This window comes from Gorilla gorilla, chromosome 5 (assembly GCF_029281585.2).
Source record: "Gorilla gorilla gorilla isolate KB3781 chromosome 5, NHGRI_mGorGor1-v2.1_pri, whole genome shotgun sequence".
Taxonomy (NCBI): domain Eukaryota; kingdom Metazoa; phylum Chordata; class Mammalia; order Primates; family Hominidae; genus Gorilla; species Gorilla gorilla.
Genome location: NC_073229.2, coordinates 179,471,604 through 179,487,824, shown reverse-complemented (window position 1 = coordinate 179,487,824; position 16,221 = coordinate 179,471,604). Strand labels below are relative to the sequence as shown.

The following is a 16,221-nucleotide window of genomic DNA, read 5'->3' as shown; positions in this document are numbered from 1 at the left end:
AACTGATGAAAAAACTGAGGCTGAACGAAGTTAAAAACCCGTCATGCAGCATCTGCAGAGCGGCGGTTCTAAAAACACCTCACTGTAAGAAAGAATTGCTAACAAACAATAAATAGCTTTGCCTCTAAGCACCCGCTTTTCCTCTAATATTCACAGACGGGTATTTAGAACGTTAAAGGGCCGGAAGCCCTTGGGAACTTCAGGGCGGGAGCAACCCGGCTGCACCTCTCAGAGCAACTCCTCCGAAAAACCCCACCCTGTCCAGGCCCCGCCTCGTCCCGCCCTCCTGGGCGCTCTCCCCATAGCCCGCCCCGGAGAAGCCTAGCCCACCCGGCTCCTCCCCTGCTCTCACAGGCGGAAGCCGCCGAGCACCCAGCCTGCCCTTCTCTCGGCAGGACTTAGCGCATGCGCTCTCAGCACGCCGGGATTTCCTGTCCGCGGTCATCGCTTCCGGTGGGATAGGTCTGACCAATGGGGCTGGCTCCGAGGCGGGCCTTAGGTCTCGCAGGTTCCTCCCCTGCGCGTTTCCTTCGGAGCCGCGGTGAAGGTCCTGGGTGAGGTAGGGGTGGCTGGTGCTTGCCGCGTATCATGGCTGCCTCCGGAAAACTCAGCACTTGCCGTCTCCCTCCGTTGCCCACGATTCGAGAAATCATTAAGTTGTTAAGACTGCAAGCAGCGAAGCAGCTATCACAGAATTTCCTCCTGGACTTGAGGCTGACAGGTGGATGGCTTAGCAGTGCTCCCCGGATGTCTCCCCCGTGTCCGTAGGGGCGTGGGCCGGGGGGTCTTGCACGTCCCCGCGGGCGGGTGTCCAGGCACTGGCGTGCGACGGGCTTTTGGTCAGGTCCTTCGACCTCTTTGTATCAGAAGAACTCCGGTCCCACCGCCCAGGAGACACGTGAAGTGCGTTGATTGCTCACAAAACTCCGCGTTCGGGGGGGTGTAGCCTGCCGGCAGGCTGCATAGATGCCAGGCTCCCTAGGGGAGGAAGGGTTCATGGGTCGTGAAAGGCGCTAGTGAATATTGGAATCTGGGTCACTGTGAAATCAATCATTCTGAAATGGTACAGCACATGCTGACTGCACTTGCTTTACATGCAGTTTAAAGTTACCAGAATTTAAATTGATGCGAGGATTTTATCAATAACTTGGTGAAAAGAGTATCCCTCGTATGATTCGTTTTTTAAACGTTTACCTGTTCAGTCTAAGAAAGCCTCGGGGGCGCTAATATTCATTCATAAGTACATATTACACAAGCAACATTGTGCTAGTGCCGGGGGTAGGATGTGGGCGTGAACAAGGCGGTGTTTCCTCGAGGAGCTTACTTTTAGCAAGTTTACATTCCCACACCTAATTGCTTAAAGTTACTTTTTACGAGATATAATTTATGTGCAATAAAATTAATCAGTTTGAAGTGCTCAATTTGATTTTTGACGAATGTATTAATATATATTGGTTTAACCACCATCACCATTGCTTAGTGATGTTCTATGAGATGAGGTTGCAAAAAATATATTACAAATACGTCTACTAAGTCACGGCTGGAGTACTTAGGTTTTGAGATTTTCATATTTCATTCTATTTAGTCCCACTTCAGAAGTTGAAAAGAGCAGTAAATCACACCCAAAAAGTTCATTTTCACTTAAATGAAGCACACTCCAGAAAACATAAAATGTTTTATTTCTTGGACATGTAATCTTTATTCTGCCTGTAGCAATATGACTTTGGATAAAATAATTTAACTCTTAAGTTTTCTCTTTTTTTTTTTTTTTTTTAAGATGGAGTTCCGCTGTTGTTGCCCAAGCTGGAGTGCGATGGCATGATCTCAGCTTACTGCAACCTCCGCCTCCCCGGTTCAAGTAATTCTCGTGCCTCAGCCTCCCAGGTAGCTAGGATTACAGGCGTGAGCCACCGTGCCCAGCTAATTTTGTGTTTTTAGTAAAGACGGGGTTTCACTGTGTTGGTCAGGCTGGTCTCAAACTCCTGATCTCAAGTGATCCACTCGCCTCGGCCTTCCAAAGTGTTGGGATTACAGGTGTGAGCCACCATGTCCAATAGTTTCCTCATCTTTTAATTGGAAGAAGGGCCTACTACTTTAAAAGATTGCCCACTCTAAAATTCTTTGGTTCTAGTAATAGCTAGTACCAGCCTTTTCTGCTTGTTATTAGCCACAGTCTAAATATAAATCACCATTCTCAGGGCAGAAGTTATAGGTCTGTGTATTTTTTAAAATCCTTCAAATACATTTTCTCATGAGCCTTTATCTTCAGGAGTAAGTTTCAAATTCTAGATATTATCCACTCTTTCTATGGGAACCAGAGTTAAAGGAGAGGAGGGTACTTACCTGAGGTTAGAAGCTCAGGCAGAAGAGAGCAAGATTGAAATCCAAGCTCATTGATTTGATAGTGCTTCTTTAATATTCATTTGTATTTCAATGTGCCTGAAAAGTTTGAGAGCAGAGACCTGCCTACTGTTGTAGCTCTCCATTTTAAAGAAGGAGAGTATTAAATTTATTCCATAATGTATCATTCCTGTTCCCTCTGAGAGGCATTGGCTTTAGGATTTATACCTATGTTGAAGTCCATGACCTTGTACAAATAAAACAATAGACAAGGAAACTGAAAAGAGAAATGAAATTGGGATAGGAGTCCTTGGTTAACATGTAAGGATTAGGTGAGAATGTGTGTAAATCGATCATAATAGATAAGATGGTCAGTGGATGCTAATTCCCTCCCTGTTAAAAGACTAAACCATTTTTGGATGGCTGAGAAACTAGTTTCCACATTTTAGCTGACAAAGTTATGTTGTTGAAAACAAGCAAAAATAGGACTGTGAACACCTACAAGAAGTGCTGGTATGTTTTTAGTGACTAAATTTCCACTGTCCTAGGAAGACCAGTTCCTTGGATTTCCATATCTCAAAGTCACTAAGACCAGCCCATTGCATGTTTTTCCAGATGTGATGACTGGTTGCACAGAGTCAATACTCTACCTTTTTATGATGTCTTAAGGGCTGCTAACTTGAATTTGATTAATTAAAAAATTCATTTTTCTGTATTAACATGCATGTGTGCAAAGCTTTAAAAACCCTCAACTGCTCAATTTAACTTTTTCCTGAAAATGACTAAGAATTCAAATTTCTGAAAATCTTACGATCTAAGAACTTATTGCCATTGCCATACTGACCACCACCAAGATGTCTCTAGATAAAAATGAGACTTCAGCACTTTTTGCTTTTGGATTTCACTAGCAATACTGAAGATTCTGAATGTGAAACTAGTATTGCTTATTCAGATATTCAATGTTCAGTAACTATAGAAAAGTGCTGCATTCTTATCCAGTCTGTTCTTAGGAGTCGGTTGGTTTCAAATCAGTTTGAAAGGAATTTGCATGGGACAGATAGAAACTACAATATTAGCTAAATTTAAGCTAAGAAACTTTGTCATGATAATCCTGTGTGTGTTAAGGGACTGGTACAGTTCAACGGTGATGTGGTAGCATATTCGATTGCCACTTCCTGTTAATTTAGGTAGAGAGTTAAATAGTCAAATAAATATTATACATAAAGGATCAATTGATTGGGTAATGGCTGAATTTTTATAGAAGATTTTTCTCTCTAAATTTCATACGTTGAAATTTGCCAAGTTAATTGAGATAACTAAAACTCTTTTTCCTCTAGATAAAATTGTAAGGAAAGCTGGCAATCTGACAAATGCTTACGTTTACGAAGTGGGCCCTGGGCCGGGGGGAATCACAAGATCTATTCTTAATGCCGATGTCGCTGAACTTCTGGTGGTTGAAAAGGACACTCGATTTATTCCTGGATTACAGGTGAGATGCTTAAAGTGTCTTCTTTAGGAGGCAAAAGCTGAATTTAAATCTTTATGCCATGATGCTTAAACCCCAAGGTATCCAAAGATTATGTAGGTTTTTCCTCAACTATAGATCCCCAAGGCCCCATTCCAGAGATTTTGATTCCGTAGTCTGGAGAAATCTGGAAATCTCCATTTTTAACAAGCACTCTCAGAGGGTCTATTGACTACACCTTGAAAAAACCTGCTTTAAGCATTTATGCTAAACAAATTAATTGTTTTGTGTGATTTTTTTTTTTTAAGTCTGCTAATAGCTGTGCATGTCGTGGCCCATTCCTTCAAAAATAAATAAAAATAAATAATGGCCAGTAATGACTCATTGGTATGACTTTGGAGAACTTCATTTAGGTTCAAAAAGCATTTCCACAAACAAAAGATGAGTAAGACATTCATCATGAGAGACTAATTATGAAGCTTAAGCATTCTTTTATAAGGTAAATTTTTTAAGTGAAGGAAGGAAGTTGTACTTTTATAGATTTAGGATGAGGTTTAAATGAAATGATACATGCATCTTTAAAATACAGGCACTGTTATTGTATAAGAAATGAGAGTTGAAGGAACTGGGCATGTTTCAACTGGAGAAAAGAGGCCGTGGGTAAGAGTGTATATAGCAGCACATCCAAGGTTGGGGGTACATAGGATAAGCTTGTTTTGATCTTTTCTAAGTAAGAGCTAAAACAAATAGATGGAAATTGAGGGAGGCAGGATTGAGGATTTGAAATAAGGAGGAACTTACTTTTTTTAAAACGCTGGCAAACAGTGAAATAGATTGTATCAGGGATCTTGTAAAGGGATTTCGTCATAGGGGAACACTTAATGTCTTAAAGGCCTTTGATTCCTCCATAATTCTAAAATTTTAAAAGAGTCCTGAACCTTTGGCTCAGATGAGAAGCAATTTATCATGTGACTGTAATAGAATAATGTAGTTATCTACGTTATTACTTCCATACAAAAGGACAAATTGATTTTAAACGAGTACATTCTAATATTAACTTGTATATATAAATGGAAAAATGTTAATTTCTGTCAGAACGGTTTGAGAAATTGTTTTTGAAAACCTAGAACTTTGTGTGCATGTATCTGATTTTTTTAAGAAACCTAGCAGTTTTTCCCTAATCTTGCTTTATCTAGTTTTTATGCTTAAAAAAATTACATAATATTTCCTTTTATCTAGTTTTACCAGTCTATACTAACAGAATTGGTTTCAGATACTAAACTTTATGTTGAGATAGTCACATGGCACATATTCCTTGATCAAATGTGGAATTTAATAGTGATTTTTGTTTTGAACTGTGTTCTTATTTTAAGAATTACATAAAAGTTGGAGGTGGACATGGGAATATTATTATTTTTGGTGAGATCATGAGATTATAAAAAGAAACTAAATAACTGTATAATCCCCTTCGGGCTTATTCGTGTAGCCCTTTTTGGACATAGGGAATACTCACCTGACTTTTTTGCTCTTAAAAAGACTTCTTGTCCCTCATATCTCACCATTCGTTGGGTTTATTCTTTCTTATTAGGCCAGGGGGTGAACCAGATTTCCGTTCATTCCCACATATTCTCCTCTTTGATATGAACAAAAGATCTTTGAAGGCAGACTGTTGAAAAGAGCAACTGCCACCCTTCTCTTCTCAGTTTCCCCCAAACCCATAAGGCGCTGCGTTCCTAATTCCAGCGTTGTTTTATCTCATTCGATTTATCATCATCTGACATACTGTATATATGTTCTTCCCATTTGTTTGTTAACTGACTCACCTGCCTGGAATGTAAGTACCATGAGGGTAGAAATGTGTGTCTGTTTTGTTCCCTGCTGTACCTCTATCTCACGTAACGGTGCCTAGCACATAGCAGGTGTTCAGTAAATGTCTCACATGAGAAACAAAAAAGTTGACCACTATTTCTGCATCTGTGTATATATATACACAAATGTATATGTATCTCTCATATTAATTAAATGTATCATTAAATAGTGAAAGTAAATATTTGTGTAGCATTGATAATGAAAAAGTTTTATGCTCTTTTTTCTACATGTGAAGGCTGATTTCAAGTTAAATTACTCTAGAGGAAATGTATATTTGACTTCTCATTTGTTTTTAGTAGAAACAAAATTAATTCTTAGTATCTTGTATGCAGGAAAGGAATTTGCCTTAAAAAGAAATGTTGGGTACTAAAATATCAAATAGGCCTTTTTTTCCCCAGTGAGGAATGTTTCAATATGTAAAACTACTTTCTTTTAGAGGTACTAAATTAATCATAAAACTGAGTAAAAGCGGAAAGAAAGTGATCTATTTTAAGGATTCCATTTTAGTGATTTCTAAGCTAATAGAATTAGTTTTTAAAGAAATTGTAATAATTTATAAAATACCTTCTAGCTGAAAGCCTGTCATTTGTAGCTTAATTCAATTCCTACAGTATTTTCATGAGGCAGTTTAGGGGAAAGAAAAACTGGTACTAACATACAGGATTCATGCTCAGCATGTTATAAAGGTAAGAAAAACATGTCTAGTATGTTTAGTATAGTATAGTTTTGTGGTGAAGACGCAGACTTCAACATCAGACTGCCTGGGTTTAACTTCAGATTCTACTACTAGTTGGGTGACTTTAGGTAGGTAATTTTGTCCTCTGTGCCTCAGTTTGCTCTTAGGACTCATATGAGGATTCAGTGTATGCCTGATACTTAGAAAGCACTGAATAATATCTTAGTTATAAGTAATCAGTTAAATTATTATCCCCATGCCTTGATTACCTCTGGTGATTAATGACTGATCAGGAGACTGCTAATCTGGAAAGCGGTATAGGAGGAAGTCGTGTTATTCCATTGGAGCACTAGAAAATTCTCCAGTGCTATGGAAACATTGGGGCGTTTTCCAACTCATCAAACTTGCATTGGACACCTAGGGTTTCTTTTCTTGATGTTGTCACATTCTGATTGTGCATTTCTAGGTTTTTCAGTTTTTCGTTGTTTCTTGTTACATTTTTATGACTGACTGGATTCTCTGTGCTGTGGAGAGGAGTGAGGAGATTTCCTGAATCTCAAGGAGCTTGAGGCCTTGATAGGTTTTTCCTCTTTCTGAACTGGAAATAACTTAGATTTCCTGACATCTCAGGGAATTTGAAGCTTTGATATGTTCTTCTGCATTTGTGAACTGGAGATAAATTCGTAAATCACTCGTACCCTTTCAGAGAAGTAGTACAGATTTCCTCTCGTTTTTTTTTTTTTCTGTTTACTTTAGAGCAAACCTGTGCAACACACGGCCCACGGGCTGCCTGCGGCCCAACACAAATTCTTAAACTTTCTTAAAACATTATGAAATTTGTTTTGCATTTTTTTTAAGCTCATCTGCTATCGTTAGTGTATTTTATGTGTGGCCCAGGACAGTTCTTCTTCCAGTGTGGCCGAGGGAAGCCAAAAGATTGCAATTGCACAGCACTGTTTTAAAGGCTTCATATATTAAAAATAATAATAGCTAATATTTATGGAGAGTTTATCACAGTAAATACTTTGTGATATGGTTTGGCTCTGTGTCCTCACCCAAATCTCCTCTTGTAGCTCCCATAATTCCCATGTGTTGTGGGAGGGACTCAGTGGGAGATGATTGAATCATGGGGGTGGGTCTTTCCTGTGCTGTTCTCATGATAGTGGATGGGTCTCACAAGATCTGATGGTTTTAAAAATGGGAGTTTACCTGCACAAGCTCTCTCTTTGCCTGTTGCCATCCACGTAGGATGTGACTTGCTCCTACTTGCCTTCCGTCATCATTGTGAGGCCTCCCCAGCCGTGTGGAACTGTGAGTCTAAACCTCTTTTGTAAATTGCCCAGTCTCGGGAATGTCTTTATGAGCAGCACGAAAACGAACTAATACACTTTGTTTTACAGCTTTGTTGAGATACAATTGGTGCTCAGTAAACTGCACATACTTAAACTGTACAAATTACTGAGGATTTGTCTGTGTGTGTGTGTGTGTGTTTGTGTGTGTATGTGTTTGAGACATGGTCTCACTCTGTCACCCAGGCTGGAGTGCAGTGACACAAGCACAACTCAAGAGCTCACTGCAGCCTTGACCTCCTGGGCTCAAGCAATCCTCCCACCTCAGCCTCTTGAGTACGTGGAACTACAGGTGCACACCACCATGCCTGGCTGAGTTTTGTATTTTTTTGTAGAAATGGGATTTCACCATTTCTACATGGTGGTCTCAAACTCCCGGGCTTAAGCAATCTGCCCACCTCGGTCTCCCAAGATGCTGGGATTACAGGCAAGAGCCACCGCGCCCAGTTAACTGAGTTTTGACATATGTGTGATTGCATGAAACCATTATCACAATCAAGAAAATAAACACTCCTTGTCCTCAGGATTCCTCATGTTTCTTTGTAATCTGTCCCTTCCTTCCCCCTTTACCTATCTCAGACAACCACTAATCTGCTGTCACTGTAGATTATTTTTTATTTTTCAGAATTTTATATAAATGGAATCATACAATATGTGCTTTTTTTTTGGTCTGGTATCTTTTACTTAGCATAATTATTTTGCAATTCGTCCATGTTGAGGTGTTTATCAGTAGTTTGCTCCTTTTTATTGCTGAATAGCATTCCATTTTCTGAATATACCAAATTTGTGAATCTATTCACCTGTTGATAGACTTTGGGTTTTTCCCTTTTTTGGCTCTTATACTGTAATAAAGCTTTTATGAACATTCATATGCAAGTGTTTGTGTGGATACACACTTCCATTTCTCTTGAGTAAAGACCTAGGAGTAGAATATCCGGGTCCTGTGTAGAATATCTGGGTCCTGTGGTAGACGTATATTATACTTTTTACAGAAATACCAAATTGTTTTACAAGATGACTGTGCCATATTACATTCCCACCAGTTGTACTTCAGAGTTCCCGTTGCTCCACATGCTTGCTCAGACTTGGCATGGTCAGTCTTTTTAATTTTAGCCATCCTAGTGAATATGTAATGGTATCCTCTTGTGGTTTTTATTTGCATTTCCCTAATACATAATAATACTGGACATATGATGTGCTTATTTGCCATCTTTGTATCTTCTTTGGGGAATTATTTGTTCAAATATTTTTAGTACTTTTACTTTTTTTGTCTTATTGAATTTTAAGAGATATTTATATAGTTCAGATGTGAGGCTTTGTCAGATACAGATTTTACAAATGTTTTCTCAGCTGTGGCTTACCTTTTTATTTTCTTAACAATGTCTTTGAAGAACAGAAGTTTCATGTTTATGAAGTGCAATTTATCAGTTTTTTCTTCTAGACTTTATGCTTTTTATGTCTTATTTTTAAAATATTTGCCAAACCAAGATCACTAAAAGTTTCTGTTTTATTTATATATAATTAAATATATAATATATATTTATATATAAACATATAATTATGTATATACATAAATATATATTATAAATAATATAAAATTATTTTATAATTTTAGCTTTTACATTTAGGTCTTTGATACATTTTGAGCTAATTCTTGCATATAGTGTGAGGTAAGGTTTAGGTTCTTTTTTTAACACCATTTTTTGAAAATACTGTCTTTTCCCCATTGAATTGCCTTAGTGCTATTGTCAAAAATCAGTTGGTTTTATGTGTGTCAGTTTATTTCTGAACTTCCAATTCTGTTCTATTTATCTATAGGTCTGTTGTTTCACCAACAGCCACCTGTATTTATTACTATAGACTGAAGACTGAAAAAGCCTTCATTTTGCCTTCATTTTTGGAAAATATTGTGGCAGTATTTTGTTTTATTACTCTAAAAAAGTTGCTCCGCCATTTTCTCACTTGCATTGTTTCTGAGAAATCTTTTTTCATCCTTATCTTTGTTCTTTTTTCTCTGGCTGCTTTTGATACTTTCTACTGTTTTTGAGCAATTTCATCATGATGTGCTTACAGTAGCTTTCTTCATGTTTCTTGTGTGTAGAATTCATTGAGCTTCTTGGATCTGTAGGTTTTCCTGTGCTTTTTGTTGTCTAATGTCTGAAAATTGTTGTTTCATCTATTTTCTCTGTTTTTTAAATTGGTTTAAGGCAGGAGAATATGCCTGGTCCCTTAGACTCCATCTTTGTCGGAGTAGGAAGTTTCAGGATTCTTCTTAACCATTAAATTATGTGGTTGTTGTGAGGAATTTTTGGAGAGAGAAAGTAAGTCATTGTATTGTTAGTATTGCCTTTGGTTTTTTGTTTGTTTGTTTGTTTTTTGAGACAAGAGTTTCGCTCCTGTTGCCCAGGCTGGAGTGCAGTGGCGTGATCTCGGCTCACTGCAAGCTCCACCTCCCACGCTCAAGCGATTCTCCTGCCTCAGCCTCAAGAGTAGCTGGAATTACAGGCGCCCACTACCATGCCCAGCTAATTTTTTGTATTTTTAATAGAGACTGGGTTTCATCATGTTGTCCAGGCTGGTCTCGAACTCCTGAACTCAGGTGATTCACCTGCCTCGGCCTCCTAACCTTTGGGTTTTCTTATAGGTAAACACTGATTATTTCCATACTTCATTGGCATAGTGGAAAGTTCATGGGATTGAGCATCAAATAGTCTAGTGACCAAATCTCAGATAGCCACCTACTGGCTTTGTGACCTTAAGCTTGCTGTTAAACCTTTTTTAGCTTCAACTTTCTCATCTGCAGCATGGGAATAATAGTTCTCTTCTGTGCATATTGCAAAGATGGATAGAAATGGGTGTAAAGAGCCTGGCATAATCCCAGTAGCCAGTAATAGTTGCTATTTTAATTATTCCCCTTCCAGTCATCTTATTAAGAGACATATGAGGTAATTTCAGCGTCCAGGCAGGAAGAGCTATTTTTAGTTAGAGATAATGAAGTTTTGAAATTCTTTAATCTCTAACAATTTTTTTAAAAAGGAAGATTGCCTTCCTTGCTGTTGTGACATAACTATTTACTTTACACATGTAACTTACTTGATGTTACCATAGTTAATCATAACATAGACAAAACTCAACACATAAGCAAGAAGTGGCTTACAGCCAAAGTGACTTTTTAATCCATACAAAGTAGAAGTACAGAGATCAGTGGCAGAAGCAGGCCCACTGACAACTGTAAGAAGTAACAGTTGTTACAGTGGCAGAAAGCTATAAAAGACAAATATAAACACAGAAGAAACAATAATAATAATAGGGTAGCAAAAACACCTTCGTAACTATTGAGGCCATTATTCTAAAGACAACAGTAACCCTAGGTCATCAAGAAAAGGGTGAAATTTGGTTCAGTGTTCTTGGCCTAAGGAAGAGGATTCTGCAATATAGTTTAGAAAGATTTTCTTCTATATGTTTCTTATTTAAAAATATTAACACTTAGGAATAAACATTTATTGAATAGAAAATTTACTAAATCAAACGTCTAGTTCCTTGAGGAGGCTGAGTAAATGAGTCTGTACTATACCTAAGTGTTCAAGTCCTGCTTAAAAAGCAAGCAAGGGAGGTGGGGACAGAGAGGTTGGTCAACAAGTACAAAGTTACCATCAGATGAGAGGAATAAGTTCTGCTGTGCAATACCATTCCATTGCATAGTAGGGTGACTAAGTTAATGACTATATTGTGTATTTCAAAATAGCTAGAAGAGAGAATTTTAAATGTTCTCACCACAAAGAAATGATAAAAGTTTGAAGTGGATATGGTAATTAGCCTAATTTTATCATATTATTGTACACATGTGTACAAGCATATCATAATTAGCATCTGTCATTATTCTAAAGGCAGCAACGACCCCAGGTCATCAAGGGTGAAATTTGGTTTAGTGTTCTTGGCCTAAGGAAGAGGATTGTGCCATACAGCATCCCTATACATTGGCCTAAGGAAGAAGGTTGTGTAGTAAGCATACCTGTACGTTGTGTACAATGTGTAATGATAAAATTAGGATAATTAGCATATCCACCTCAAACATTTATCATTTATTTGTGGTGAGAACACACAATTATTATATGTCAATTAAAAATAAAACAAACAGATAGAATAAAATCTGATATGGTTTGGCTATGTCCCTACTCAAATCTCATCAGTGAGCTCTCAAGAGATCTGATGGTTTTATAGGGGGCATTTCTCCCTTTTGCTCGGCACTTTTCCTTGCTGCCGCCATATGAAGAAGGACATGTTTACTTCCCTTTCCACCATGACTGTAAGTTTCCTGAGGCCTCCCCAGCCATGCTGAACTGTGAGTCAATTAAACATCTCTCTTTTATAAATTACCCAGTCTCAGGTATGTCTTTATTAGCAGCATGAGAACGGACTAATACAAATCTAATGTCAAATTTAAAAAAGAGAGTGAAAGATTTGATAATGACATTGAAATGTCCCACAAACTTAAAATTCCTATAAAAATAATTTTAGATATTTGTAGTATCATTTAAGATACGAGTGGTTATGTGATTTCTGTTTGTTTTTGCTCTGTTCATAAATTTAAAATACTGAGAAAGTCTGAAAATGTACATTTTTAATACAATTCAAGTTATTTTACATACTAAAAAAAAATAAAGCAAGCTAATTGACATTTTGACATCATGCTGTAACCTTCCCTCTAAAAGTCTGAAAAGTCTGTTGTAACATCTTAATTTTTTAATGAATAAATAGCAATAGTGTTATATATAAGAATACAAATTTTATCTTTCTCCTACTATATTTTATACTATAGATTCTTTCCTTCTCATACAGTTTGCTTAACAGTTTTGCCCAGCCCTGTTACAAATATTTATTTCAACAGCATTTGGGCCCTACTATGTGGCAAATCAGGAAGAAGATAATTAACGTAACTACAGTGTTGGCTGCCATGAACCCCTTACATGAGAAGGTGACATAAAATATGCAAAAGCTATTCAATGTAGTATTTCTTCTTAAGGAATCGATAATTTTGTGTAAGTTCTAAGAATTGCCTAAATTCTTTCCTCATCCAGTAAAATCAACAAAAAGCTGCCTAGCCAAACCACAATTACTTGCCCCTGCAGAGGAGCTTTCACTAAGACTTTGGTTAGCGGAGAGATTTTTTTTTAAATGGCCACAGAAAGAATGCTTCTACATTTGTGTTTTAACTTTTATTAAAGGCATTGTTTATTACATTGTTTCATGTACCCTTTACAGAGCATAATACCAGGAAAAAAAAAATTATCTCTTGGGGTCTTGGTACAATTACTATTGAAAAGCAAAAATTATATATTTCATTATGTAAATCACGAGAGCTAGCTCTCATGATTGTTAGGATTGTTAGCTCTTGTGTTTTACATATATGCTTCCCTTCTTCATGGTTTGATTTTCGGTTTCTTCTTTTATAGCCTTATGTAATGATGCCTTTTACTCTAAACTGGCATGCATCGCATTTTGGAAGAATATAGAATTGAACACTAAAATAAAAATGAAAGAACAGTTTGAGAGTGTTTGTAAAAATGCTCATTTGGCTGTAATCTGGTGTCTGCATTTGTGATTGGCTGTGCCTTTAAGCACATTCTGTGATAACACCTCCAGGGTTTTGAAGTGTAAGCATTAGCTCCATTGTTATTCTCGAATGCATATAATAGTGATTTTCCCACCCCCTCCACCATACCCCATGTATCATTATGGTAGTGAAAACATTTCTGCTACTGGTTGGCTAGAAGGTCTTCATGTGTTATTGCCTAATATCATTTGAAGTGTTTAAAAGGGTACCGTCTATAATCATAATATCAATTTAGTCTGTCTAGCACTGTTTCCCCATAATTGCTTTAAGGACTTCACATAAATCTGTTAACATGAGCGTTCATTCCTTCTGCAGTGGGGAGTTGCAAAGTAGATCAAGCTACAAATTGTCAAGAAGGAGGTGTACCTTTTAATGTGTGGGGAGGATTTGGTTTGTCATTGACTGAGATTGAAAAGTGAATGGGAATCCAAAAGAAATGTAGTTTTAAACCTAGGAAAGGAGGTGGGTAGGGTGGCTCACACCTGTAATCCCAGCACTTTGGGAGGCCAAGGCAGGCAGATCACTTGAGGTCAGGTGTTAGAGACCAGCCTGGGCAACATGGTGAAACCTCGTCTCTACTAAAAATACAAAAATTAGCCAGGTGTGGTAGCGCACACCTGTAATCCCAGCTCTTAGGGAGGCTGAGGCAAGAGAATTGCCTGAATCCCAGGAGCAGAGGTTGCAGTGAGCCAAGATTGCACCACTGCACTCCAGCCTGGGCCACAGAGCGAGACTCCATCTCAAAAAACAAACAAAAAACAAAAACAAAAAAGAAAACCCAGGAAAGGAAGGTAAATTTATTTATATTATATTAGCTTTTAGATATACAGTTGTACCTGTCAGGGTGGGAAAAGTTAACGTTTCAAATTAAGTTAACGTCAGACAGCCAAATTTACATTGTTTTGTTGTGTTTTAGTCCTAACTACTAATTATTAAATACTTTCTATATATTGACATCATGAGACTTAAGCTATTAGTTCTGCCTCTTTGTTTTTGGCGTGCTAATTTGTTTTAACTTTGTGAACATAATTATAGAAAAAATTTTAGCGTTTTCCATTGATAAGTACTATGATTAAATATGTGGCTTTATACATTAAGAGCATGCCGCATAGAGAGCTGTCTCTTTTTAAATTTTTAGTATATTGAAATCGTTATATTTTCCAAGATTTATTGCCTGGAACTCACCAGATCAAGTTTTAGTAACTAGTGGTAATTTAAAATAATCCATAAGTACATTAGTATCAGAGGCATGCAATTATTTTTGCTAAACTACCATGGCTAAACATATCAAACTAGATGATTTCCAGACTTAAAGTACGTTTAGCCTCTTACCAATAGAGGCATTTCAGCTATTTATTTCTGAAAGATTATTTGTATAAATCTGCCTGATTGACTTGTGAAGTAAATCTTTGCAAGTTTCTAGACCCTACAAATTTGGGAAGCCAACATCTCCCAGGCTGAAAGAGAAAGTTTCCAGCTTTACAGAGACCTGAATGCCATTTGGTCATTCACTTATTCATGCACTTCTTAAATATGTATTAAACACTCACCATGCATTGCTGTAGCTACAGGGGCTATAAAGGTAGATAGGAAATGGGTCCTGCCCTTAAGGAGTATATGTCGTTGCAGGGGAAATTGAGATACAGTTTGTAAGTGCTGTAAAGAGGCAGATGCACAGCACAGTGTTGACACAAATGTGGACTAATCCACAAGCCATGTTTCTTGGTCCAGTGTCTCCTTTCTGGCTTCTGTGATCATCTTGTTTATCCTCCCTCTTGGTTGTATGAGTTGGGCAAGGAGAGGTGTTAGGAGAAAAAAAATCAGCTTTAATGGACCTAGAGAATTAGGACCAAGGTAGGCTCAGGGCAAATGTTCCCTTTGAGCCTGTTCACCATCCCTATAAAGTGCTGGGCACATTCTAGAATCTTGGCAACTGAGTTGAAGCCAAGGTTCTCCGAGCTCTGACTTAATGTGGGAAGAGAGTCACTTCTTCCCTTGAAATCTACCTTAGCAGTGATGTTTCTTCTCATTGATACATTCAGTCCTGCCTTTTAAGTAAATTTATAAGCTCAGAGACTTTTTTAATATTTAACTAAGGACTTCAAGAATCAGTTTTGTGTTGGGCATGGGGCACTTAACACAATATGAATTGATAGATAACTTAGCTATAAAGTTTTTTGAATTAAGTGCCAACTCTTCAGTACTGTGAGAGTGTGGTGGTAGAGTAGGTGGAATGAAGAAGAAAAAGACTACAAAGGAAAAAGTGCTTTTTTTCCCCTTTTTGCTCACAAAGACAGAAGGAAAAGGAAAGAAAGCCAATGGTTAGTACGTGGAAATAGGTTGGGAAGTAGCTATTGTTAAACATCCAGGGTAATTCATTAGGTCGATAAGGGCTATGGATCAACAAATATTAAGATTAGGGATGCTCTGGTCAGAGGAGTATCTCAGAGTGCCAAGTGGAGACTGGCATCGACAGGTGACTTTCTACTTGGCTAAATCTACTTATATATTAAGTTAAAGATCTTGATGATATATACAATCCTTTGTATATATATTTAGGCTATAAAAACAGTTAAATTAAGCTTATCTTTCATATGGTTGACTCCTGATTAATTCTCTGTATTTCATGATAATGTCTTTAGTCTCTAATTTAAAAACTTATTGATAGGAGTGAGTTTATGCTAAATCTATATAGAAATAGAAGTCATCCTGAAGGTCAAAATTACACGAATATATTTGTAAAATTGTAAGCTAGTGTTGTACTGTCTGTTAATATCCCTAATCATTCATAGGTGTTAAAATGAAACGCCACCATTGTCTGTTGCAATAGACGTGATGTAGTATTTGTTCATTAGTGATCACCCCAGTCTCTGACTTTTTTAACTGATTTTTTAAATGCACAGGTTTA

The 16,221-nt window shown here is 37.5% G+C and overlaps 1 protein-coding gene across 2 annotated transcripts in view; it reads left to right on the top strand.

Moving 5' to 3' along the window:
• The first annotated feature begins 443 nt into the window (after positions 1 to 443).
• The window catches only part of TFB1M (transcription factor B1, mitochondrial), a 58,699-nt gene continuing 42,921 nt past the window's right edge, over positions 444 to 16,221 (top strand). Inside the window, exons 1-2 of one of the 2 annotated variants that reach the window (XM_004044870.5) lie at positions 444 to 721; positions 3,678 to 3,829. In XM_004044870.5, the coding sequence (XP_004044918.1) occupies positions 589 to 721; positions 3,678 to 3,829 (285 nt within the window). In that variant the 5' untranslated portion in view covers positions 444 to 588. Of the gene's footprint in view, positions 722 to 3,677; positions 3,830 to 14,657; positions 15,635 to 16,221 lie in introns of those variants that run through there. The other variant, XM_063707975.1, reaches the window with a different exon arrangement.